At 40.3% G+C, this 27136-nt stretch overlaps 2 protein-coding genes across 13 annotated transcripts in view; one reads left to right on the forward strand and one right to left on the reverse strand.

Annotated features, from left to right (window-relative positions):
- The window catches only part of kmt2e (lysine (K)-specific methyltransferase 2E), a 48400-nt gene extending 28050 nt beyond the window's left edge, over positions 1-20350 (forward strand). For 5 of the 8 annotated variants that reach the window (XM_007890873.2, XM_007890877.2, XM_007890874.2 and 2 more), the window contains 12 exons: positions 682-1068; positions 3033-3251; positions 3552-3806; positions 5137-5290; positions 6202-6455; positions 8343-8399; positions 9020-9589; positions 10542-10897; positions 11636-11724; positions 13042-13182; positions 16305-16405; positions 17594-20350. In XM_007890873.2, the coding sequence (XP_007889064.2) occupies positions 682-1068; positions 3033-3251; positions 3552-3806; positions 5137-5290; positions 6202-6455; positions 8343-8399; positions 9020-9589; positions 10542-10897; positions 11636-11724; positions 13042-13182; positions 16305-16405; positions 17594-19456 (4446 nt within the window). In that variant the 3' untranslated portion in view covers positions 19457-20350. The remainder of the gene's footprint in view (positions 1-681; positions 1069-3032; positions 3252-3551; positions 3807-5136; positions 5291-6201; positions 6456-8342; positions 8400-9019; positions 9590-10541; positions 10898-11635; positions 11725-13041; positions 13183-16304; positions 16406-17593) is intronic. The other 3 variants (XM_007890878.2, XM_007890879.2, XM_042335921.1) reach the window with 2 other exon arrangements.
- Positions 20351-23440: 3090 nt separating this feature from the next.
- Positions 23441-27136, reverse strand: part of LOC103176974 (SRSF protein kinase 2) — a 61330-nt gene continuing 57634 nt past the window's right edge. For 3 of the 5 annotated variants that reach the window (XM_007890870.2, XM_007890871.2, XM_042335102.1), the window contains one exon: positions 23441-25581. In XM_007890870.2, the coding sequence (XP_007889061.1) occupies positions 25397-25581 (185 nt within the window). In that variant the 3' untranslated portion in view covers positions 23441-25396. Of the gene's footprint in view, positions 25603-27136 lie in introns of all 5 variants that reach the window. The other 2 variants (XM_007890868.2, XM_007890869.2) reach the window with 1 other exon arrangement.

Consider the following 27136-nt stretch of genomic DNA (forward strand, 5'->3'; position numbering starts at 1 on the left):
TTGGAGCCATGGAAATGGTATACGTAATGTAGGTTCGCAGAGATGAAAACCGGTTTTGAGTGAATGTACTTGTGAGAATAGGCTAGAAATATTAAATGGGAATCTTCTGGAGGTCTTTGAAATTCTCAAAGGTTTTGAAAGGATAAATAATGAAATATTATAATCCTGGTTTCCCCCAAAATATATTTTTAGATGAAAATACACTACATAGATTCTCTATCTTAAAATTTGCATCTTTTACCAAAATGAAGTAACACTGCTGATCAATATTTGAACCTATGAAACCTCGTGCTTTACCTGCTACTTTGCTTAACGTTTCATTTACCCAATTCAGGAAGATTCAGTTGGAATAATCTTGTTTGGTCTCTGATTCATTCAACTGGAAGTAGAATGTATAATTACTGTAGTAACATGTTAAGTATCCTGTAGCACTATTTGAAAAGAGAAGGGAGTTTCTTCCAGTGTCCTAGCCAACAATCCCCTAGATAATAAATTGCTCATTCACTTTGTAGCTGTTTATGGGACATTGCTGTGTGTAAATTGGCTGTTGCATTTGCTTATAAAATGCACAATCGCTGCACTTTATAGTAAATCTTATGAAGTACTTTGAGGCAGCTTTCTGACATGAAAGGCACTATATCAAATGCAAGGATCATTATTATTGTATTAACTTTCCCCTAGGAACCAGTAAAAGAAGAAGTTGCAAACAAGCCAACTCCTGCCAGGGTAAGTCGAACAAAACCAAGGAAAAGTTTCACTCGCAATAGAACTCACATAGGACAGCAGCGGAGGAGGCACAGAACAATCAGTAGCTGCTCTGATATTCCTCCATCTTCTCCTGAAGTGGATGTCTCCAGCAACCAACAGACTGACACTGAAACTTATATACCGGAACCGACTGTTGGGATGTGTAATGCTAACATGGAAGAAGCTACAATGGCAGAAGAAACAACAGCAGAGGCAGCACCAACAGCCATGATCATCACCACAGCAGCAGAAGTAGAATCAGCAGCAAGTCCGTTACCAGGTGCCAACAAAATGGCCACTAAATACCCCAAGACAAAAAAGGTGTGTGTGTGTGCTATTACAGAGAAGTTGTAGGCTAGTGTATTTGAGAGCACATCAAATTTCACCAAGTTGTTTGATGTTACTCCAGTTCTTCCACACTGGAAGTGTTCCACACTGGAAGTTACAAATAAAATTTTGTTTCAACTTTTTTCAACATCGATATCAATAGTATTGAGTGTTAGCATCAAACGCTCATAGGTCAACACTGGAAGTCTAGGTGCAAATTAAACTACTTGTTGGTATTTTTCATCTGTGAACCTCAACTCCAGCTTTAAAAGAGAATGAATAGGCAATTATCCAAATTGGGAGGGAAGTCACCACTTCCTTATGAGTTCTGCTGAACCAAATAATTAATTTTAATTAATTAGATTAATTTCAATTAAACAACCCTTCAAAGTGGTGACTCGTCTATGTCGTCTCAATAGACATAGAAAATTACATGAAAACCATAGAAATTTACAGCACAGAAGTAGTTCATTTGGCCCACCACATCTATGCTGGCTCTTTTAAAGAGCAATTCTTTCAGTCCTGTTTATTTGCCCGTTACCCAGACCCCTGGAATTCATTCCCATTCCTTGTACAAGGATGAATTTGGCATTGCTGCTACCAAAGCATTAACTTTTCAGCTCAATAAGGAGCTGCAGAGCATCAAACAAAATTTAATGACTGGAAGATCTTTCTCAAGATATTTACATGATCTTTTGCAGCTGAGATTACCCAGACTTGAATATCATAGTGACCTTCCAGACAAGAGATAGGCAACATGTTGCTGCAGTTTCCAGAACAATTAAATAGTTACTTTCAATGGGTTCTGATTCTCGGAAGATGGTGTTTTCTACATGTTTTCCCCTCTCCTGACGAATACTGAGTATCTGATTGCAGGGATGAGGATAATGATGCTAACTATCCTCTTATTGAGATCAACCTGGTTCTGAGATTTTTGCTCGTAAATTCTTTATCAGAAGAACCTGTTGTTTCAATCCCTGGAGGTCCAGATTTAGCAGAGGTCCTCAGTCCATCAGGTTAATGTCCTAACTCTTAACAGTTTTAGTGTATAACTTTTTTTTCTTTCAGTAGAAATTTTCCTGTTGATACCAAATGTTTCCATGTGAAAGGCTACAATTTACAATTTGATTTCCTTGCTTTATGTTGAATTCTTGTCACACTCATTTGACAATTTGCGTGACTACCACAAAAGCCTTTCACCGTGTCATGGCAAATTCAACTGGAGAGGATCTAGTGAACTCTAGATTCATAGTAAATGCCTTGAAGCACAAATTATTTTCTTAACCAGCATCTGACATTTTATTCTTGTAATCCATGGTTTTGATAGTTTGATTTCATTCTATTGTTTTGAGTGATCTTGTGGTTCGTACATTGGAAACAATCCGAGCTAATCTCTAGTGTTATAAGAATAAACTATGGGGGAAAAATACCAATGAAATCTGTTCATTAATTTCCACCCATTGCATAACTTTTCCATGTATAAAGGTTGTGATGGACTTGCCATGTAGGTTCCCTGAGATCATCTTAGTAACTAAAAGAGAATCCCAACCATGAGAATGTACCAGCTCAATTCATGTTCGGGCAGAGGCCTTGGAGTTCAGCTCAACAAAACATTCCTTAGTTTTAGCCAAATTATTGAGGGAATGCATTCTCCAGTAAGGAGCAATGGTGCATTGCTCAGACAGCTGTATCATATTCTTCTGGCATCTTAAGGGGGCCCAGTTTATACAGACTCCTGCCAGTCAGTCATCTTCCAGGTGCAGTTAAAATGCATGTCTTTTTTCCTATACACGTTTCGACAGAAGACGTGCGTTATTGCATTGTGTGAAGCACAAGACGGGCCAGTTGCCTCGGGTTGCTGTGAGTGATAGACTCTGACGTTTGTTTAGATGGGGAGGGGGCTGTTTCTGATTTTTAAGTTTTTACTTTCTCTTCCCCCTGTTTTCCCTGGCTGACAGGCTGGACAGGTGATCTGCTCCCAGACCTCTATCAATGCCATTGTTGAGCTGGCTGATAGGAGTTTTCTCTGTGGAGACCATCTTTCCTCCACTTGGTGGCCACCACTGATGACATGGCGAAGATCAGGAACGTGCCATGTGGGATTTTCCAGACACAAACCCACACCATACTGCTTGGTGGCACAACGCATCATGATGCTACCATACTGCCTGTCTGAAGTGAGTGAGTGTAAAAGGGTTAGGTACAAAACTTCCTTCTGCCAACTAACTGTTAGGAGTTGATGTTGGATCTGATCCAGGATATGTAAAAGAAACCTTCCATTAAGAATAAGAACCTGACTTATTCTTAAGTGATGACTAACCTACTTTATAAATGATGAAAGCATAATTTGATAAATTGGTTAATGCAAAGCAATAACAAAAATCATGTAGGTTTAGATTTAGATCTCCCTCACAGTGTTTATTTTGCTGTAAATGTATTCCAGTACTTTTAACCATTCTTTAATTTGTTTTTTCCAGCACTTGGCCAATGAATGGTTAAATGAGAAGAATGAGAAGGCTGGTAAACCAACAGACAACCCTTTAGATACACCTCTGCGAATAACAACAGACCCTGAGGTTCTAGCTACACAGTTGAACTCGTTACCTGGCCTTACACATAGTCCTCATATTTATGCAACCCCTAAGCACTATATTCGCTTTTGCTCTCCGTTCTTGTCAGAGAGACGGCGACGAAAAGAACCTCTAGAACCAAAAGTTGGATCTTGTAAAAAGGTAAGTTAAATTTTATCCGCAACAGAACTATTGATATTTGTATTTGATAATATTTTGTACATTACGAATCAACTTGATTTTGTCAGGAACCCGGCTGTTAATCGATTGGCAGATCGCTTTTCCGGGGGTGGTATTTCCTTTAAAAAAAATGTCGCTCGATCCACGACTGTTTGTGGGATGCTGCTGTGCGCAATTGGCTGCCTGTTTCACCCACAAAATATCCAGCCAGTTCACTTCACAGTATATTCTGTGAATATACTTTAGAATGTCTCGAAGATGTGATAAGGTGCTATATGCAAGGATTATTATCTTAATGCACTCATTCATGGCTGTAGGTAGTGAGCTCAGTTTGTGAAGTGACCTATAATTCTGCACAAACCAGCTCATAATAGATTTGGTTAATAACTGAATATGATATGATGCCCCACTGCTACATTTGAATGTCTCCATTGAGTAATCTTCTACTTCAAATGGTTAGTATTTTTCGAGCTTTTGTTTGACCAAAAGGGAAATCAAATATTCTGTAAATTTTTCCACAGCAAAATAGTGAGGGCAAGGGGCACAAAACATTTTTCATTAATACTTGAATGAAAAGTAATGGGAATTGGGAGAAATGGAGAATATTAGTACTTGTACTCTGTTTAGTACCTATACGCTGATCAGGATCGCCTTCCTTCACATTGCCTGCCTCTGCCACATTGCCCGACTAACCATACCTTACACAGCCCAAGCACTCGTTTGTCGCCTCCCATCTCGACTATTCAAATGCCCTTTTCGCTGGTCTCCCCAGCTCCACCATCCACAAAATCCAGCTGATCCAAAACTCTGCAGCCCACATACTCACCCGTACTGAACTCTGTACCCCCATCACACCAGTTCTACGTATGCTCTGCTGGCTCCCTAATGCCGAACGGAATCGATTTCAAGATCCTCACTAGTTTTCAAATCCTTTCATGCCCTGGCACTTCCCTACCTCTCCAACCTACTTAGTCCCCTACCCGCTGCCTTCACTCGACTGGCTCTGGTTTCTTGCATGTCACTTGTGCCCTCCGTTCAACCATCAATTCAAGTGGCGCTTTAAGCCACTATGCCCCGAACATCTGAAACACTCATCCTCTACCCCTCCGCCTTGCCCCTTCCTACCTCATTCAACTGTGCCTACGGTCACCTTCCCCTGACTTGGCGTCATGCTCCAACACTGTCAACTGCTCTGGTACGCTACCCTGCACAAGGGTGCTATATAAATGTGAATTGTTCCATCATATTCTTGTTCAGACGTTATAATTTTACAAATGCACGGTATCTAATAACTTGTTCATTGTCTATATAGCGATGGTTAAAGCAGGCCTTGGAGGATGAGACGTCATCAACAGTTGCTGACAATTTTGATTCCACATCACATGAAGATTCTCTGAGCCCAGCAATAAATGGAGAAACTAACAGTCCAGGCAATTTTGCACTGAGTGGGAGCTGTTGCTTAACAGGTATTGTATTCCCTCTGGTGTATATTGAAATCACGATGGAGCTCTCCAGAAATAAATCTTAGGTTATAATCATAATTCTACTCTGGGTCCTGGGTTCTAGGGCAGTAGCCTTAAAGTGATGTTTAGTTGCTTTGCAAGAAAACTTTTACCTGTCTACTCCCATACACCCTCACAGCAGGAATTATTCATAGGATTTGGCTGTAATAAATTATGTCTTGGTCAAGACATGGTTCTTCTTGTCCTTAGTGTTAACACTTAAATTGAAATTCCCTCCAAGAAGGTATTTTTGACCCAGGTGAATGGTCAGATTTGTCACAATGCAACCAAAGCTTGTGTCTAATGGTATCACTCTTAAAAGAATTGGTTTAGAGCAGTAGTGGCCAACCTTTATGGTCGGCCAACTAAATAAATGTTCTTATTTATTTATGCCTACTTTTCTTCATCAAGAAAAAACTGAAAAATCACTACTGATCGAACATGGAATCTTGCGAATGTTCGGGGTGGGGGGCACTTCTTGGCGGCTTTACGAGCTACAGATTGGCCACCGCTGGTTTAGAGGATCTAAGATTTCAGCAATTGCTGCCTTCTATAGTGTTGTATTTTGAGGGGGAGTATGACATTAAATGGTGCACTTTATAATGGATAATAAAATAGTTTTTTGCTTTCAGAGGAGGCTGAGGGTTATAAATTTAACAATTGTCCCAACTGTACTATATATTATTGGCCTAAGTGATGAAATGGGCTATAGATGAGTTTTAAAATTTGCCGTTGTTCGACTAGACTCAGCACTGCATGTGGCTTTATTATTATTTTTATCTAAAATTATATGTAAATTAAATGGCTAAAGAGACTTATTTTGCATTGAGATTTTAACTTATCCTTAGTGTTATATGTACTGTATTATTTTGCAGAATTAACTACTCCTTTAAAAAAGAGAAGATTACGCCATCTAACCGATTCTGATCAACCTGACCCTTCCACACCAATCCCCTCTCCTCACACAACTCCCCCATTTGCAGATATCGCTGCCTCCGATCCTTCTATGTTTAGCACACCAACAAAGGGAAAAACAGAGGACGAATCTTGTAAAAATGGCTACACACCTGTTTATTCACCTGTGACACCCGTAACGCCCAGTCTTCAAGGAAACAACTTGCAGTTTGAGGTAAGGTTTTTTAAATAGCCCGATTGAATTAACGTGCAGTAACCATTAAATGGTTACTAAAAAAAAAACGAATGCAGGATATCAACAAACTGTGCATTTGCATCCTAATTTATTTAATGTTTGCATGTTATAGATTTAAAAATGAAATCAGTGAATTTTTGGTAAAGTGGCATTTTAATTAAAATAATATTAATGCTGATTTATTTCATTTTTCCAAAGCCAAACAAAATGAAACTAGTCTAGAGTAGAACCTCACTAATCCGGTCACTCAAGGGACTGGGCAAAAGTGACGTACTTAGTGAGGTGACCTGATTCAGGTCCCTGATGTAATGTTAAGTGCGTTGGTACTGGGCAAAGATGAACATTCAGCAACCATGCTTTGCAATCTCATTAAAATAAAGGCATTGGTTTCACAGTTAAAAGAAACTTTGTCATGTATTCAGCCTTCCTTTTGAGAATGCATCCAACTTGTGTTCTGCCAATGCCATAGATCACAGCTAACTGTCTATGGCTTTTGCCCTCACTGTTTTTGATTGAGTCCATTCTCACACACAAGGACAACTCCTTCCGTGGTGGCATATTTACAACACTTGTCAACAGTCACTAAATCAAAACAAATGATGTACACACAAATCACATGCTCTGAATGCAGCACTTACCAAGAATTGGCCGCAGGAGCTCAGATTAGGCCGCGGGTACTGGGCAAAGTCTATTTCCTGCTTGCGAAGTGCAGGACTCTTAAGATGATTTGAAAAATGTGCACTTGCCTGGGTTTTATGAGCATCATTAGTTCTTTTCTATGTTGTCAGCTCCAGGCAAACTTTTGCAGACTCCTACACTGGTGAAATTTCATTGCTTCCGGCTATCTTGAGCTTTTGTCTTATCTAGTTGAATATTTTTTTAAAAAGCCTTCAAAATTAGTTTCCTGTGAAATTGAAAGATATCACAGAGCTTTCAGCTCTGTACTATGGCAACGGCAATCTTAGTTCGAATTGTCATTCAAAATACACGTTTTTACCTCTTAAATTGCGTACAGCATCTTGTCTCGCTCTCACTCAAACGTTTGCCTTATAGCATGATTCCAGGAACTATTAACATAGATTAGTGGCCTTATTCAACAGATATATGATGGATCCATAGAATTTTATAGCACAGGAGGAGGCCATTCGGTCTATCGTATCTGTGCCAGCTCTTTGAAAAAACTACCAACTTGTCCCACTCCCTCGCGCTTACCCCATAGAACTGCATTTTCTTTTTAAGTATCTATCTAATTCCCTTTTGAAAGCTATTATTGAACCTGGTTTCGCCACCCTTTCAGACAGTGCATTCTGCATTCCTGACCATAACAACTCTCTGGGTAAATATATTTTTTCTCGTCTCCCCTCTGGTTCTTTTGCCAATTATCGTATATCTATATCCTCTGGTTACCAAGCCACCCACCAGAGCAAACAGTTTCTCCCTAACTACACTTAACAAAACCCCTCATAATTTAGAAGGGTAAGATCTCTTTAAGAACAACTCTGATGAATCAGCTGTATTTTTCTAAGAGGGAATTGGGTCTTCAGACACCGACCGGGTGAGCAACGTTTGTCAATACTTAAGCTTTTCGGTTGGGTTTCTCTTTGGATCCAACAAATTGCATTTACATAGCATCTTTCACAGATATGGGTACAACCCTAACCTGGTAGGTTATTTGTGTTAATGTTTTTGATGTTTTTCTTGTAGTGAAAAATTGTGTTGATATATATTCATTTTTCAATAAACACAAGAGATATTAATGAATTAATTTAATCAATTCAGATTACAGTGTGCAGTTAGAACAATACTTTTCTTTTGATTGCATTTTTACATGTTTTTTTCTTCTTTCCTTTTTTGCCCTATCCAAAGAATATTTCATCACCTGAAAGTTCCCCAGAAGGTAACCGAAGAGTAAATGCTCTTGAGGTAATTCAGTGAAATTCCTATGTATAATACCCATATTATGGGCTTTATTTATTCAAAAAATATTGTTCACTTTAATCTATTTAATTCCAGAAAGACATACAGTAATTGCCTGATAACAAGATCCTGATTGAACTTGTCACTACCACTTTACATGTAACTAGTCGCATTCTAGAAACTCTTGTACTTAAAATTGATCAGATAACTCGTCCTATACGATGGCGTCTTGCACCGCAGAGGCCCCCCTCCCTCCCGCCCTATCCTGTGACTGGTGCGGGTGTTCGATAGTGGTTGGGTGCGCAAGTTCAGAAGCATCGCAGGGGCCTCTGGGCCATGCCATGACCTCCCGGGCTATCCTGTGACAGGATAGGGTAGGAGCCACGGCACAAACCTCTAGTTAACCAGAGGCCTAGCGTTCTGGTTTATTAAACTACTGCAGAATAATGCATGTTGTGAAAGAAAATGGATGTTTTCATTGTTTAATTAATGAAGAATATGGGCTTAATCACAATTTCCTCTTTTCTAACTTGTTGATCATGTCATAGGCAATTGTTGCTATGGATTCCTTTTTGCATAATTTGTCGATTGCGTCACTAATCGAACTTCGTAACTTCTGTTTGCAGACGTATGACAGAGTACCCTCCATTTTAGCACTGAATTCTTTAAGAAGCTCCAACCTAACAGAAATGGGACTAAATGATATAAAGTCTATTGGAGACGCTAGCCCAGGGAGCAGGACAGACATGAGCCAGTGCGGCAGTGGCATGGATTCTGTATCTGAGACCCAGCCCGGACTTGAGATTAGTGAACAACATGCCCTGCAGAAAGATACAGATTGCCCTATTCTTCATGATCGGACTGACCTAAACAGCCAATCAGAACCTATTTACAATGGAAGGGGCATTGTTTACTCCCCGTGGATAAAGAGCCCAGAGCAGCCCAGCTTAAACTTCTCACCCTTGAACTCTAATCTTCGGGACCTGACGCCTTCCCACCAGTTGGAAGTAGGAGGTGGCTTCAGGGCGAGTGAAGCCAAAATGCTTCAAGAGGAAGGCAAGCTCTCATTTGTGGACGGATCTGGTTATTACTGCTCCGAGGATGGGATGGTGATGATGAATTTCGTCAAGGGGATGAGTGGGGACATTATGAATGAAGGAAGCTGCACTCCACAAAATCCACCACAAAAGAAAAAGGTAAACGGTTATGATTTGAAAAAGTAACTGAAGGGTTAAAATTGGATACATTTGGAAACCTTGAATTGTACCATAATGGGGGTTGAGGAGCCTTTCCAATGGATACAGCAATGTCTTCCTATCCCAGTGCTCGGTGCCTGACCAAAATAGTCTTCCTCGTCTCTGACCCAATCTTATACAAAATTCCCCCCTAATCCCTCATCCATACTATTGTCACCTCCTGCCTTGATTTCTCAATTACACTCCTTGCTGGTTTCTCCACTTCCATCATCTGTCTCCCTGCGTCTATTCCGCAACCTCATTCCCCCCTTTATCATTAAATCCCACCTGAAGACCTACCTCTTTGACTGCGCCTATGGTTACCTCCTCTTCTCTGTGCCCTGGGCAAGAATCCCGGCAGATAAATTGTAATTAGCTTAATGATTGTCTCTGAGACCATACTTGTGTGCCTCCAAATATGCTTTACTGTAAATTCCTGTGTTTTTAAATGTTTTAAAAATGTAACAGAGTATATCAAATGCAAGGATTATCATAGTACTTTGTATTGGAACTTGAAGGACTATTTTTAATCATACTTCGGTAGTAAAAAAAAACTAAATTTGTAATAGATGTAATATTTTGACATTAATTATAACCTTTCCAGTGTGCTATGACCGGAAAGTTCAACCACGTGGACAATAAGTATATATGTGTATTTTAAAAGAAGAAATGTGGGTGTTGAGAGCTGGTTAATGTGTTGCACAATGAGTAATAATGCACAATTCATCATGAACAATGCCGGTGCAGATATCAAGGTTCCACTAAGAAAGTTGCCTTTTGAGTTTCCTCAGAGAATAAGTATAATTATTTATGGGACAAGGGTTATGTAAATTTATTTAACTTGAATTGATGGTCCTTGTATAACTGACGGTAGTTATATTGTGTTCTTACAAACGTTTCCTTAATTTCAAAGGTTTCTTTACTGGAGTATCGTAAACGACAACGGGAAGCAAGACAAAGTGGTTCTAAATCCGAAAGCTTCTCTCCAGTTGTCATGTCACCACATGGTGGTGATGGTAGTGGTAGTAATGGTACTATTGGTGGTTGCATTTCTGGTGGCGTTGGCACATCTGGAGGTAATAACAATGACAACGGCAACAGTAACAGCAGTGGAAATTGTAATCGAGAACAAGGTGAAAACATTCCTAGCCAAGCATCATCTTTATTAACTACAGTGGAGCCTGCCAGTCCTGTTGAAACTGACAGCCAATCTCCAGTTAAACAAGCACCTTCAACTGAAAAGAAATTAGATGATGCAGATGTTCAGTGGTAAGTTCTTAAGGCCACTATTGTACACTATGTTTAGGCAATAAAAATAGTTGGAAATGCACAGCAGTTTAATCAACTTTTCAGAAAGAATGAGAACATTTTCATTGGTTCTGACCAGGATCCGTCTTCTTCACAACTGAGTTCTTGCTCTCTTTGTAAAACATTTTGAGATGTTCTCACTACGTGAAAGTCACTATATAATGGCAAACCTGTGGAGTCCTATATATATATATTTATTTAGAGCACTGGCCTTGCAAGCAAGAGGACTGGGATCCGATTCCCGGGCAGGGCGAAACCTTAGGCAAATTTCCTTACTCCACACGCCTATGTTTACCTAGTAGTATGTAGGAACCCGGTTGTTAGTCGATTGATAGATTGCTTTCTGGGAGTAATGTTCCCTTCAAAAATAATAAGAATTTGGTTACTCAATCCACGACTGTTTATGGGACACTGCTGTGCACAATTGGCAACCCCATTTCCCCGCAAAATATACAGTCAATTCACTTTACAGTATATCCTGTGAAGCACTTTGATACTTGATAAGACATTATATCAAATGCACGGATTATTATTATTAAGACTTCAAACCGAGTAATGGTTGTGAAATTCAGAGGTTTTTAAAAGTAGTTTTAAGGGTTGGTTTATTAGCAAGCGACCTAATGTTTTAACTCTTACACATTTTCAATTTCAAAAGAGTAGTGCAGTACCATGTCTTTGATGCTTTCTTTTTGATCTAAGGACTGCGTCAACGTCAGTAGAGAAAGCGAGAGAAAGAAGCTACCAGAGGGCTCTACTTTTAAGTGACCATAGAAAGGAAAAGGAAGGTGGTAAGTGTTATATTTTAATTGAACCTCACATATTAAGAAATCAACGGTCGATGTAACAACTTAAAATAACTTTTTTAAATCTATTTTGAAACTGATCTTGCGTAACAAATTTTGTATTTGATTCACTGTGTGGCAAAGCGTTTCACAGCCAATAGTGGTTTTAACCACTCTTGGTCAATGTGGCCATGGTGTGTTGGAGAAGGTTTTGAGATGTAAAAACCTGGTGTTTTCTCTGAATTGAAATAGTCAGCTAACAGCAGGCACAGAACTGACAAAGTGACCACTGGCTGGGGTAGCCTGGGTTAATTTGACACCAGGTTATGAGATTTCCACCGTAATGTGAGAGGAAACCAGTTTTACTTTTTCTTCCACTCCACGATCTGCACAGAAGGGAGCTAAAAGTATTGGGTGAGGTGTTTATTGCTAGAGGTTGGGCGTAGATTGGTGAAATCTGGAGACAAGCCACCTTTCGTAATTGTGCTGGATACAAACGCCTAAAGAGAAAATTGCGGTTGAATGCTTTTGTTGGGAGTGTACATACCTTCGGCAAGTGTTTTTCTTAAACTGGTTCAGAATCAGGTTGGATTTCATAGTTTTCATCTGTTGGCTTCTGGTTATGGTTTTATTGCATTGCAAACTGATAGTATGTAATTGGGCATTTGTGAGCAAGTTCAAAGTAATTAAGAATTTTAAATTTGGAGAAGTTTGGTTATTGTTCACCAAAATCATTAAAAATAGTTCAAATGTTACTATAATCAAATGGGTGGTGTTTGTTTTGATCAACCCAGGTATCTGATACAAACAGAAACTCTTCACCATATTTGAGTTCCACATACGTATGCCACGTACACATGGGAATTTCCCTGTGTCTGGAGTGAAATGTGTACTTATCGTGGAGGCACGTTTCCTGTTTACCTAATTCTGTAATATTATGGCAGATTGGCAAGAGTTAAGGCTTGGGGATAATAGTGTGCATTGGGGTTTAAGCAGCTAAAACTGCATAACTTGTCGTTTAGAACCCGCTTGGGTAAACTTCCTATTAGTTGTCCAGCCAGGATCACCTTAGCCATTAGGGCTTTGGCTTGCAAGGTAAATGGTTGATGAATGGGAAGAATCTTATTTCAGTTGATGTCTTTGGATTGAGTGTTTCTAAGTAGACTATTTAGACATTGGGATTAAAGGGCTTCGTAACAGGTTATCTACCGTAACCAATGATAGCTTTGGTATTGTTTCAGAAATCTATTTGAAATAATTTGTTGCAAATAATTTTTGCTAGAATGTTGTCTAATGTTCTGTTGTTGGGCCTTCCATCTGTAGGAATGACTTCACCTACCCATAGCCCAACATCAACACATTGGCCACAGTCTCATGTCCAAACTCCACCTTCATCTCACTCAAAACCCATTCCACGTCTCCAGTTGAAGATCCCAACTCTCTCTCCTAGAGAACCTCATCTAGGTCAGTAGTGAAGACATTCCATAATCATTCCACCTCTTTGCGACTTGCCTTTGTTTATATTTCATAATTTCAAATGTTCTGATTATTGTTCCTCCATTTTGTCTCCATTGATGCTTTGTTGTAGCATATAGGAGATAAAGTGATTTCATATATTGAATTGTATTTTAAAATTTAAAATTATCCTTGTACCCATAAACAAATACTGTATGTGGTAAATGTATATAATTACAATAAAAAGTACCTATTTTGTAATTTTCTCTTGTATTCTGGAGTCTTACTGCTTTATAGCTCAGTGTGGCAGATGGGATATGTAAATATATGTGTGACAAATGGATCTGTATTAACTTGTACAGTTGTATTGGCACAAATGTTAAGGAGTACTCCACAATAAGGCTCTTAATGGCCTTACAGGAATATAATACAATAAAAAATAAAAGACCTGCTCCTTTGAACAAACTAAGTTCAATTTAAATGGACCTTCCCCAGTTTTCTCACCTCTGTAATTTTCTAGAAGACTAAAATTTTCCCTGAAATCTGATGGTAGTAATTGATTGACAATTCTAAGGATATCAGCTTAACATTGCCATGTATCAGTGTTACTCAACCTTGCACCATTGGGTGCCTTTCTCACGGTTCCAGCAGGACTGATGTCTGAGTGTCGTCCAAATAATACCTTAATCTTTTTTNCTATTATTACTTTTACTTTCTACTTTTGTTTTCTAAGGGGAAAAATTCAGTGGAAATTGTATCACCAACCTTCATATTGGAGCTGCCAGTTCCATATTTCCCAGGACTAGGCAGGCTGAGGCATAACATCATAGCAGAAACCAAAGGAATTCGCCCCTCTCTCCCAACTCCTCATTATGTTCAATGGGGTGGGTGCCGGTTCAAAATATTGTGCTTTGCAGCACAATAATCTTGTAAATCCCACGTTGGGAATTCTCTCTACAATTTTATTTATTACATTTGTTACATTTATTTTAACAAAAATACCTGCAACATTCAAGATATCAAATATTGTTTGATATTATGATTGATTGGATGTATTTTAATCTAAAATAAATCCAAATTGTGTTTTTTAAATTCAAATGGCTCTCATAATTCATTGAACATGCTGTACGCTGGAAGATTATCACATTGCATGAGACTTAGCCACGTTACACAATTTGCATATATGACATTATTTGTTTTGTCTTATTCATTGCGAAACCCTAAGACAGACACTGGTGGATATAACCATTAAAGAAAAGAACAGTGTTTGCTTAGAAATTTTGTGGAATTGGTTGCACAAAGTAGCCTTCAGACAGCTCTCAGCTTATGGTGTCTGCACATCGAGTCACATTCCAATCTTCACATTATACAGCGGCCCAGAGCACTTAACTGTGGCGGAGCACGACTCCAGGGGGAGGAGGGATGTATCGATACCTGTAAGCAAAAGAAGCATCTGAAAGTTTGGTCATGTTAGACGATCCTGAGCAATGGGAGCAAGACACAGGGGAGAGTGGATTGGGCTGGGAGCATTGGGTAGCTTGCAAATTATTATTAGTGTAAATTTATTTTCCGATAAAATTTATTAAGTCAACATAAGAACATAGTATTGCTAGACGAAAGAAGACCCAAGGTCCATCCAGTTCGCCTTCCACCATCCCGGCAGTCGAATGCACTTGTCATGTCCCAAATTATGTACTCTGTAGTTGTAGGGGGAACAAGAATAGTGAAAATAGGTGAAGCGCTGAAACAATATGCTTCAATATTCCTAGCCTGCCTAGAACTGGGAAACCATGCAAAAATAAGCATGAAATAGATTGTGTGAAAAGGTGCTGGCTTAATTTGAGAGGATTTTTAATTAAAAAAAACTATTTACGCCGAACATTTTGAGAAGCTATAAAGCCAATATATTATGGAGTATTCCTCAGACTCCAGTTCAGTAACCATGTGGTAACTTTTTCTTGCATCTCTTAATAAAACCTTTTTTTTACAGAAAATCGGGATCAAACGCAACTTACAAATTGGGACTTCATATGTGCTCCAAATGTGATGGTTGTATGATGCTAGTCATTGTGTTTTCTGTCCACCCGTTCTTTCAAACCAGCCAAAAATGGTTGATTACTGAACTTTAGTCTTTCTTCACTTGCTTTGCACAATGAGGCAAAGGGCAGGAATAAAAATGAGCAGAATTGTGGACAACCTTATGAACCTTTCACTAACGATTCCCCCCAAAAAGTAGAGTTTTACAGAACATCCTTACAGAAAGGATATATTTGCTTTACTGGATATGAGGATTGAAGTGTGCCAGTTTTACTTTTTGTAAATCTTTTGTTTATATTGGCAATTTCCTAATACACAAAAACATTTTTTTTTGAAGTGTCATACTTTGTTGTTTTGCCAAGCAAGCGAATTGAACTAAACTGTTACCTAGTAAATGAATTTTTGCCTGTAACTGAAAAGGCATAAAAAAAAGTACAGTAAACTTCTGATAACTTATCACTCCAAGGTGCAAAGGGCCCGGTGGGGAGTTAGCCATATGTATAAATACATAAATAAATGTGGCACGGTGGTTATCAGGGTTGGACCACCCTTTTGGCTGCTGAGGGTTGCGTGCCCTCAAAGCAATATTTTTTCGTTTCCCTTCCAGAAAAATAACATTTACGGGTTATGGAGGGAGCAGATGGGTCAGGTTAATTTGAGGGTGGGTGTGGCAATTGAATAGCGATAGTGACAATTCAAGCCTGGATTGAGTTATCAGGAGTTTGCTGTATATTTGTTGACTACAGAATTAACTTTTCTTCCATAACTCGTGACTAACTTTGCCAGCAGCAGATGTCAAGGCTACAGCAACCGATGCAGCTGCAATGATTGAACGGCCCGATCTGAATTCCAGCAACTGCTTCTTATTTACTGAATGTTTCAGGGAAATAGATATTCAGGATATTCTGTGTATATTGTATTGTAGATGCCAGTTTTGTAAATCTATTGAAAGGAGTACCAGTGGTTGTTTTTTTTTTAAAAAAAAACATGATTTGAACAACTTCCTGGTATTGTTTTGAAATCGCTTTCAAAACCAAGGGTACAAAGTTTGTCCTTGCCTTAAATGTTATAAGAATGTTTTGATTCCTCTGCAGAAAATCCAGATTCCGAAAACCTAGAGCAAACTGCTGGAAAGGAGTGTCAATCTCCAGTCAGTTCTCAAAAGCAGAACATAAGCGCTCCAAAGTTAAACAAGGTAATCAATTTGTTATTCACTGCTTTATAATGTGTATTATTGCGTAGATATTTGCGGTACTCTACAGTAATTTATACAAAGTTTGGATTCAGTGTTGGGGCAAGTGAAATCCTGTAGCGTGTTGGTCAGAGAACTCGTAAGGGAGAGGACCCGGGTTCAATTCCAGGGCTGGGCAAAACCTGAGGCAAGCCTCTGTTTACCGAGCAGTAAGTAGGAACCCAGTTGTTAGTCGACTGGTGGATCGCTTTCAAGGGTAATAATCCCTCAAAAATAATAATAATTTGGTCACTCAGTCCACAACTGCTTGTGGGACACTGCTGTGCGCGATTGGCTGCCACAGTTTGCCAACAAACTACACAGTCAATACAACAAAATTACATTTGTATATCGCTTTTCATGTCGGGAGGACATCCCAAGGCGCTGGACAGTCAGAGTTTCTAGCTGGGGGGGGAGCAGGGTGATCAAAAGCACAGTCAAAGAGAAGTGTCTTGAGATGTGTCTTGAAGGAGGCAAGAGAGGGGGTGAGGCGGTGGGACTGCGGGATGGAGTTCCAGTGGGTGGGGGCAGAGTGGCAGAAGGCCCCCCCCGCCAATGGTGGGCGGGCGAGGCAGGGGACATGAAGCAGGCCGGAGCCCACTGAGCGGAGGGAGAGGGCAAGATGGTAGGGGGTTAGGAGGTCGCAGATGTAGGGGGAGCAAGACCATGGAGGGATTTGAAGGTGAGGACCAGGATCTTGGAACTGTATCCTCTGTGTGATGAGAAGTCAGTGGAGTCGGGTGACGATTGGGGTGATACGGGGAGGCTGCAGAGTTCTGGATGATCTGCAGCCTGTTGAGGGAGGAGTTGGGGAGGCCGGCAAGCAAGGAGTTTGCATAGTCAAGCCTCAATGTAATGATTGTGTATATAATCCTTATATTTGATATAGCGCCTTATCACATCTTCAAGACGTCTCAAAGTGCTTCACAGAATGTATTGTAGAGTGAATTGACTATATTTTGTTGGAGAAACAATCTACAATATATTCTGTAAAGTTCTTTGAGAAGACTCAATGACTTGATAAGGCACTCTATCTAATGCAGGAGTTGTTGTTATTAAAAATAATTTCCAACCAAATGAAATGTATTGTGAACTTTCCTATCTTGAGTTCAGGTTCAATGTGGTGTTGAAACCTCTCTTTTGTATTAACAGACAGCAAATCAGCCTTGTCCATCACCACCTGCATTTGCTTCCCAGCCCCAGACCAAATCGCAGGCAAAATCTCAGAGCCCACTTGAGTCTCATCCTCCACAGTTAGAGAGTGTAAGTAATATAGCTGAGAGCTCTCTTCTGAATCCACCCAAACCTGAAGCACAGCAGAAAATTAATTTACAGTTAGATTCCCAACCAATATCAAAATCCAAATTGAATTGCCAGTCTGGGACTCATTATTCACAGCATCCATGTTTGTCACAGTCACAAAATGCCCTTCCATCAGTAAAACCATCGAATCAGCCAATGCAGATTCCATTGAAGACTCAATGTACTGCACTCCCACTACATGCTGAACATCCTCCCAGTTCTTCAAACGCTCTCACACCCGGACAACCAAACTATCTTCCATCGACCTCCCAATCACAAGCTCAGGCGACACATTTGCATTCACCAAAGCCTCTATCACAGCACCTGGGTTCACCGTACAGGACCGTTCATTCGCCATCAACTCAAGTGGGAACCGCACAAAGCACGACACACAGAGGACCCTTTTTAACTCCTGTTGCTGTGGGGCAAGCATATTATCAGACAACATTGCCTGCAACTCTAGTGCAGCAGCAAGGTGGACCTTTTTACCCTCAGTCCTCAGCGACGTCAGGCCATCAGCCTAGTCTGATTCCGTTCAACCAGCAACATCCGAATGGCAATGCCCCACCACCTCCTCCTCCACCGCCTCCTCCGCCACCACCTCCTCCACTTGCTTACTATCAGAGCCAGCAAACTTCCGGGAACTTTCAAAGTTTCAGTCAGTCCAGAGCAAACCTTTCCCAACAGGGAACCTTCTCTCCAGGACCCAATCCAAACCAGACCTTGTCTGGACCTGGTTTGCTTCAGCCGACTGGTTCAGGGCCCATCATCCATCCAGGACCCCCACATCCTCAGTCTTCAGGTTCTGCTTTGTTGCCAACTCCTGGCCCACCGTCATCACCGGGAGCCGTGGCCACTGGACATCACGTTTCCCCCACAGGGCAATATCTGCCATCTCCAAGCTCAGGCATGCATCACCCTTCCACATCTTCAGCCCATCCTCCCCCTCCACCACCGCCCCCACCACCCCCACCCCCAGTATCTCAGACCCTCGGGTCAGGCCCACACCTCCTCCCTCCCCCAGGCTCACATCACCCTCCACCTCAAGGGCAAGTCGCCTCCCAGCCACCGTTGTCGCACCTCCCCAATCAAGTTCATCCAGTTTCACAAACCCAGGGGCCACATCCAATCGCTCAGTCTTCGGGTCATCATCCACCCCCACCTCCTCCACCCGGGCCAGCTCCTCTGCACCCTCCTCCGCCTCCCGCAACAGGGCACCAATCTCTTCCGGCCTCTGCAGTCACAGCATCACATCAACTTGCACTTAACTCAGCACCTCCACCGCCTCCCCCACCACCACCACCACCTCCAGCTCCGAGTGTTCTTGGGCCAGGATCTCATCACCCGGCTCCTCAAGGACCCCATCACCCGGCTCCTCAAGGACCCCATCACCTGCCTCCAGGGGCTCACCAGACTTTGGGTCACCATCCTGCACATCATCCTCCTCTAGGACCTCAGCTTCCACCTGCAGGATCAGGATGTCACCACTCCCTTCCAGCGCCAGGCTCTCACCTCCAGTCTCCAGGAACAAGCAGTAATCCTCCACTTCCAGGCCCAGGCTTCCACCCACCCCCTCCTAACGCAGTCCCACATCCACTCGCAGGTCACGGACTCAAACAGAGCCCTGCGTTACCCCCACAGATAGCTGTTCCCAGACCGCAAATGCCACCCCCTTTCCAACAAAACAATTTTCACAGCTCAGGATGGCACTAAAATTGGGCTGAGCTGACCCAGACATTATTGTGTAAAGTAAGCTGTAAATATTTTATGTACTGTACCTTTTAAAGGTACTTCTTAAAACTTATAAGTCAGACATTGTAATAAACTAATCACCAGTGCTCATCTTTGTTTGTCTTTCACACAACAGTTTTTTGATTCTTAAAGACAATTTTAGTCCTGTTGGAACTGTACATATGTGTTTGTGAAACCAGTGGGCGGATTTTTTTTTAAGAGTTTCATTTTGTAAGTAGACATTCCAGCCATCCTTACTGACATTGTAGTGTGTTGGTTGGCTCAAAACTGTAATTTAGTACTTTATTGTTGCATTTAAAAATGCAGTTACTGAATGTTTTGTATAAATTTTTTAAAATTCAATTCAAGTACGTTATACTGTACTTAACTGCACTTCTAAAGTAGTGTTGGCACTCATGCAATTTGCTTTGGTTTCTTTCGTTTCATTCTTTTTCTGCCAGCAAAACCTTTTCTTTTCCCCTTGTGTACCATTAAACGATAGCAGGACAATGCACTATAGGTTTTGAAACAGTCGTGACTTGGAAGGAACAATTGTTCTTTTCCTTAACTTTATTTGCTATTCGTAGGAAAGTAATTTAATGTATAGATTGGTTTCTGATTTACTCTGGCAGAGATTCTGTAAATAATTGTGCATTTACTTTTCCCTGTGCTTGTAAAATTTGCCAACGCTTCCATCCCATTTTGGAATACTGTTGTACATTCAAATCCCTTCGCAAACAAAAATGTGTCTGTCTTTGTGAGCTTAGTATAAGAATTTTAATTTTTTTAAGATACTGTCACATTTCAGCACTGGTTGGGCATTTTAATCCATGTTAATAAATCACAGTAAATTGCATTTTTTTTACAAATTATAAATATAGACTCTTAGAATTTGTCTGTTAATGCACATTTCATTTTTTAGAATTATTTAAGCGAAGGATACTGATGATCTCATGGGAGAAAGGAGTAAAAACTAGTTTGTAGGCATTACTATTCCAACATGATAATCAAGTATCATAATCAAGTTGAAATCTTTCTCAAGAGGCGGTAACGCGTTTTGTGACTTATGCAGGAAATTGTACAAGACTTTCAAATGCTCTTTGCTAAAGTACCTCTGGTAAAACCTTTAGTAATGTCAGTGGTACAGTCAGATACTTTATGTGAATTAGTAACTGGCTGAATGAAGGGAAGCGGAGTTTTACGCAGCTGGGTCAACAATTTAAGGAAGTATTGAATGGGATGTCAACTCCGTGTTGCAAGCCCATTTTGTTACACTATACAAATAATTTGCAGCCGCGTTGTAAGGAAGTTACATTTGAAAATTAAATGAGATTTGGGCAGTGAAGGGGGTGGGACTGGAATCAGAAGAGAATGCCGACAAACTATAAAGATGGGGGTTAGGGTTGCACACCTGCTCAAGTTGGAGCTGTGTGAGTTGGATCTCTGCTCCCAGTTGTCAGGTCTGGTCGGCCAAGTTCTGATGAGCTACGCTGGCTGATCTATCACGAGAAGTGTCCTTAGCATCCTGCGGACCTGCCAGGAAACCAAGAACCAGCTCACTTCCAGGGAACCCTCATCTCTTATCGAGGAAGATAATCAGACGGAAGTCTTGTGCACTTAAAGATTAATAAGCAACATTGTGGTTGTTCCCATCAGTACAGACGATTCGTCTTTGAAAAGTGACATATCGGAGAGGATCTTACAGAGGAATATTAAATGGGTTCAGAACAGTTTAAGATCATGCCAAGCTAACAAAAACAAGAAGGTTGTGAAGGGTAATTGTAGGACTGACACCAGGAATTATTTCTTTACATAAGGGGCAAAAAGCTGTAATAGAATACTGGAGCAATGCTAAAGGCTGACTGGTGATGTTAGACTTGTTTGAAACCATTTGATACTGTAATCGGAAAATAGGATGAGAACAAATAGCCAAAGGATTTTCTTCAAACACAATCTAATATTTAACTTATACGTAAAAGGTTGATTGATTTTTTTCTTCTTCACACCTTCTAAAATCTTTACGGAAGGTTTAAAAACAAATTTTCAAGTAGCATGTCACTGCAAACTCGTCAACCGTGCCTTCAGCTCCCCTCTCGACTCTCTACCCCCTCCTCGCTCCCTCCCTTCCCTCCCCTCCCCCTGACCATTTCCCCCCAATGCTCGCGTCCCGACCCAACTGTCCAGCGACTTGGGACGTCCTCCCGACGTGAAAGGCGCTCTATAAATGCAATCTTCTTCTTGTTGGTGGCTGAAAAAATATTTGGCAATCCCTCCATGGAGAACTGGAAATGCTGCTGCTCCTTGTGTAGATGCAGTTGTTCTCTAGTTTTGCCAGAATCTCTGAACCCTTTCTGTTCACTGGAATCTTGTTCAATGTGTACCCTGAGGATATACATTGCTGAAGGATTCAAATCAGTTAAGTGGTCATACTCGATGTAAACTCAATTTAGCCAGTTTATACTGCTGAATATAACATTGTTAATTTACATTTCCCATTAAAAAAAATTGCAGGGTTTCAACTGATACTGAATAATTTTAATGAAATTGGGAGTCTAATAAGGCAGTGATTTCTAACAATACTGTATTCAATAGGGATGACCGTTGGTAGATTACGCTGACCCATAGGTTCTAATGTTTAACATGATGTACCTAAGAAATCCCGTTAGAAATGGCAACACATTAGATTATTTCTCCCCAGCTATGAAGAGGGGATTTGCTAGATTTTATTTTTCTTTAGAGCTGAAGTATTTTGAGAATATTTCTTCTTGTTTCTAGTCTGTTTTAGTGTTTGTTAATTTGGAACATGATCTCTAATAAGTATAATTAAGACAATATATTGCTTACATCCATATTATTCCAAGCTTGATCACTTTGAAGATCGGAATCATATTTTCTAATGAACGTTCATTAATCGTTTCATTTAGAGTTTTGAAGTAAAGGTAAGTAATGTGCCATTACTTGGTCAATGCTTTTGCATTAGGGAGGACCTGGGAGACAGAAAATGGAGCAGTTATAACTTGGAGCTAATTTTGTGGAAGAAAAATTATTCTTCCTTCCATGACTATATCAAATGAAAGTATTATTATTTTAGTAAAATATTCCACTAGGAGCGTTCAGCTTAGTGATGTACCTCCACAGACTCCAGACCTTTGCCCACACGCACGCACCCTCGGGAACTTTTTTAAAAAATCTTCTGAGATTGTCCTTGGCCACCAATGTCAGGTCCCACTCATCTTTCAAACACTTTGAGACTTTGTTTTCAATGAACGGTGCCAAATAAGGTCAAGAGCCAGAGGGAGAGGGAGGGAGGAGGTGACCGTAAGCAACAACAAAATTACATTTGTATAGCACCTTTCACGTCGGGAGGACGTCCCAAGATCAAAAAGAAAAGTCTTTAAGCAGGATTTGAAGGTGGGAGGGAGGGGGCACGACGGAGGGATTGAGGGAGAGAGTGCCAGAGTTTGGGGATGTAGCTGCTGAAGGCACGGCCACCGATGTTGGAACGGAGGGCACGGGGGACAAATAGGAGGCCGGTTAGGAAATAATATCTCAGGATACAATATATAGTCTGGGACACGACATGTGCAAGCAACTGCCAAGATGGTGGAAGGCGAACTGGATGAACCTTGGTCTTCTTTTACCGAGAACATCCTTATGTTCTTGTGTTCTAAATGCTGGTATATTTTCAGCTGTCTGATCGAGTTGGATGTTTGGTATTGAAGAAAGCTATAGTTAAAGTACAGAAAAAATTCTGAGAGAATGCAAAAGGAGCATCTTACAATTGAAAATATGGCAATACAAGTGTTGAACCTATGAGTATTGAATAACTGAAGGGTCAACATCGTTCTCATTAAAGATAATTGCAGACTGCAGCTCCTGGCAATGGGAACCTTCTCATAAGGAGTAGATAGGAACAAAAATACGTATTAGAATCTTGTTCCAAAATTATATAAGAGTATTCTGGAAAACAGGGCTAAACATTGGTGTGAAGTTTATTGCAAATTATCTCATCATTGCCATTCCAATGAGCAGCACAATTCGTGGAAACAAAACAGTTTAATTAGACAATTACAAGCACCTCAACATACAAACAATTGGCTACTGTTACAATACCAGAACTTTTTTTGTCCACAATCTAGTTATTGCAAAGGCAGATGGATAAACTGGTAATAGGTAGATTCAGGAACGGGTGGCACCATTATTAACGTGGAAAATGGGAATAAAACCAACCGGTTCACTTTTGCATCATTGAGCTTGGACACAGACCAGTGTACACTTGAAGATCTGACATATGGAAAAGGTCACTGCCATCGACATAGAAAATGTCGATATTGCATTCGACCACAACATTCTGCTCCCGAACAAATCTTTCATTTCACACGGCAACAGAGAAAACATTTGAACTAACATTTCAAGAATGCAATGCTTTACTGGGTAATTAAAAAAAATACTTCCTATTTACATTGTTAATCCCTGAAAAAGCTACAAAGACCAGTGCAATTTGTTGTGCTACTGTCTGATGCTGAGAGCAATGCTGTAAACAGACAGCTTTCCTTTTTACACAGTAGGACCTCACTTTGTAGACAACTCAATAATCAGGGCAACTCACTATTCTTCAGTATTTTTTTCCTCCCCCATTTGAACTCATGGTGACCAAAATCCCACACCCACTACTGAGGGCACCTTACTAGTAAGGGAAAAATAGGCCAATCTATTGTCTAGCAATAGCGAGTTTCCACTGAACTAATTATTCTATGGGGTCAGCTGCACTGCAAATTGTTTTAATGACATTGTATGATATCCATTTTTATTTTCATTTACAGTCTCATTTTCATTTACAAGTCGATTTTTTCTTTTTTTCTCAAATGAGACACCAAAATATTTTTAACATATAAATTTTTTTGTGTGACAAAATAGTAACTCTGCACGTAGAAAAGTCCTTTTTTTTCTTCTTCATTTTCCCCTTCTCTCTCGACATCTTTAGTACGGGAAATCACTGTAATCCTCTGTTTTAGGGTATATAACTACAGCGTTGAACCAAGGACATTTTTGTAACGTTTCATTTAGGGGGAACTTCTTCTGGGTATTTGTGTGATAAATATGGGCAGAGAATCTAAGGGACTATTGCAAATAGTACAAAGCATACTTGTGGCCAGGCAAAGCCACCTATAAAGTGCTGTTTTAGGAATGGTCTGTTGGTATAAGTATTACAAGGCATATCCCAGCAACACAACGCTAACCGAGACAACAAATGGAAAATTTACAGTCTTTTTTTGTAAGCAGACAAGCTCCAACACATGCATTTTCTTAGCCAAGTGGCATTCATTATAGCTTTTTTTTTTAAGTCCCATTTCTGTATTTTACGGAAAGAATTTTACAGGGAAATCTACTCACATTATACAAGAATAATGTCCCTTTCCTATTGGATACAATTGTACAGCGCTTTGCAATATCTCAGCTACTTCCTCACTTGATATAGTAGCTCCTCCGTTCTACCTTCTCATCATTCAATATTTAATATGCATTATCAGCTAAAACAATTTTTCATAAATAAGTACAAAAAATATCGAAACACATGAAAAAAACACAAATATTTTTCTCATCACTTTCTGTTAGGACATGTGAAGGTCAGGCGACACAAGAGACAAAGCATCAAGACATGTTAAGTGTTTCAGCACAGAGTCAGTCGGTCAACTACCTCTTGCTAAAGACAAAAACTACCCTTCCCCCAAACACACAGTGCACGAAAGCAAAGTTTCAAACATTAACAGTATTTCAGAGTGAACAATGGTTCTGATGTTGAAGCCATCTCCTTTACACCCCTATTGTTTGAGAGTTTGCCTTAGGATGACGGCCACCTTGGTAGGTCCCACGATGAACACTGGAGCAGTCGTTGCTCCATAAGAAGTCTGGTGAAGGCTGCTAGGAACCAAGCCAGGGGTGTCTGAGGCATTCTGCAGCTGACGCCCGTTTCTCAGGAACCATTTCCAACATGGGCAGCAAGAAGTCAGTGAACTGTGCAGCCTCTTCGTGAGGCCATCCGTATTTCTCTACGAGCACGTCAAACAGGCTCCAGGGTTTCAGCTTTGTAATGTGCCTCAGCTCCCCTAAATCACAAAGCAGAGAACCTGTCAATGCAATTCACAGCAGACAATTTAATATCAACTCCGGAAAAGTAAAACATTGCAAAAGTAACAAACACAACACAATTGCAGTTTTTATCATCAATTAATACTCAACATAAGAAAGCAGGAAACTGAAGAAAAGATTCCTCAATGAATTGACATTCTAATATCTATGCAAAACTACTGGAAATAGTTCCCTCCCAAAAAGAAACTAGCAACAAAAGAAGATACGTTTATTGAGTGTTTTCAAATAAACTGTCTTTTCTCAAGATCTTTCATCAGTTAAGCCAGAAATCAGCCTGACATTTTCTCTCAGTGCAGGAGAGATAGTTAAGAGTTGCCAGGTTCTTTCCAAAGAGAATTATTAAAGAGAATGGTTCAGACATATCCTTATCACACTTCACAAATGGCCTTGTCTGCCAATCTTCCTAACTAGGACACATGGTAAGAATTCCACCCTTAACCCTTCCCCCATCCCATTTTCCTTCCCTCTTTACAATCCAGCAAGACACTATATCAAATGCATGGCTTATTATTATAGGGAACATAAAGCACACTATTCAGACAGGAAGGAATAGGGCATCCAATTATTGAGCTCACTCTGCCATTATATTGGATCATAACAGCTCATTACCTAATTTAATTACCTAATCTCTCTCTCTCTTTCTATATATATATATCAAAAATTAGTATGCTTCTGAAGTACGAGTCTCTCCTTCTATCCATTCCTATCTCTCCCTCTACCTCTCCTAACTCTCTCTGCATCACTCAGTCTTTCTGCTTTCTGGTTCACTCCGGTTCTCCCTCATGTTCACTCCACACCTCAATCAATATAGCTTTCTGGAGCTGTGCATTTCACTCTCACAATCCTTTGTGTAAAACAATGTTTTCTGGATTTTTTCACTTTTAACTGGTTTAAGATTGTGTGTCTATGTTCAGGATTCCCCCACTAGAGGGAAGAGCTGTCCCTTATCTACTCGGCTTTATTATTTTGAAGATCTCAATAAGACAACCAATGTACTAATCCTGGATTCACACCCACTCCTTTTCCGAATTAAAGAAACAAAATGTTTCCGAAGGTTTAGTTAACGTGGTATTTCACTATCAAATCAGAATACATTCTTTTATGAAAAAGGCATTTTAACTGCAACAGAAGATCAACGGCCTACTGTGGAAGGCCTCTACAGTACAGGATTTATTTAATATTTTTCACTTTCATCGTTGCAAATACTTAAAAGATCTGGATTAGGAGCAGGTTTTCCCCCGTAATTTGTGTAGATATCGTCAAGAGTACCAGTGTGTGTTTCAACATAGCTATTTCACCTAAAGTGGAGTCCTGGAGCTTAGTATTTAGAGCATTCACTTCACAAGAGAGAGGACCTGGGTTAGATTCCCAGGCACGCCTCTGTTTACCTAGTACTAAGTAGGAACCTGGTTGGTAGTCGATTGGCGGATCGCTTTTCTGGGTGTAATAATCCCTTAAAAAAAATAATATCCTCAAAAAAAATTGATTGTTTGTGGAACACTGCTGGGCGCA

This window comes from Callorhinchus milii, unplaced genomic scaffold (assembly GCF_018977255.1).
Source record: "Callorhinchus milii isolate IMCB2004 unplaced genomic scaffold, IMCB_Cmil_1.0 Scaffold5, whole genome shotgun sequence".
NCBI lineage: Eukaryota > Metazoa > Chordata > Chondrichthyes > Chimaeriformes > Callorhinchidae > Callorhinchus > Callorhinchus milii.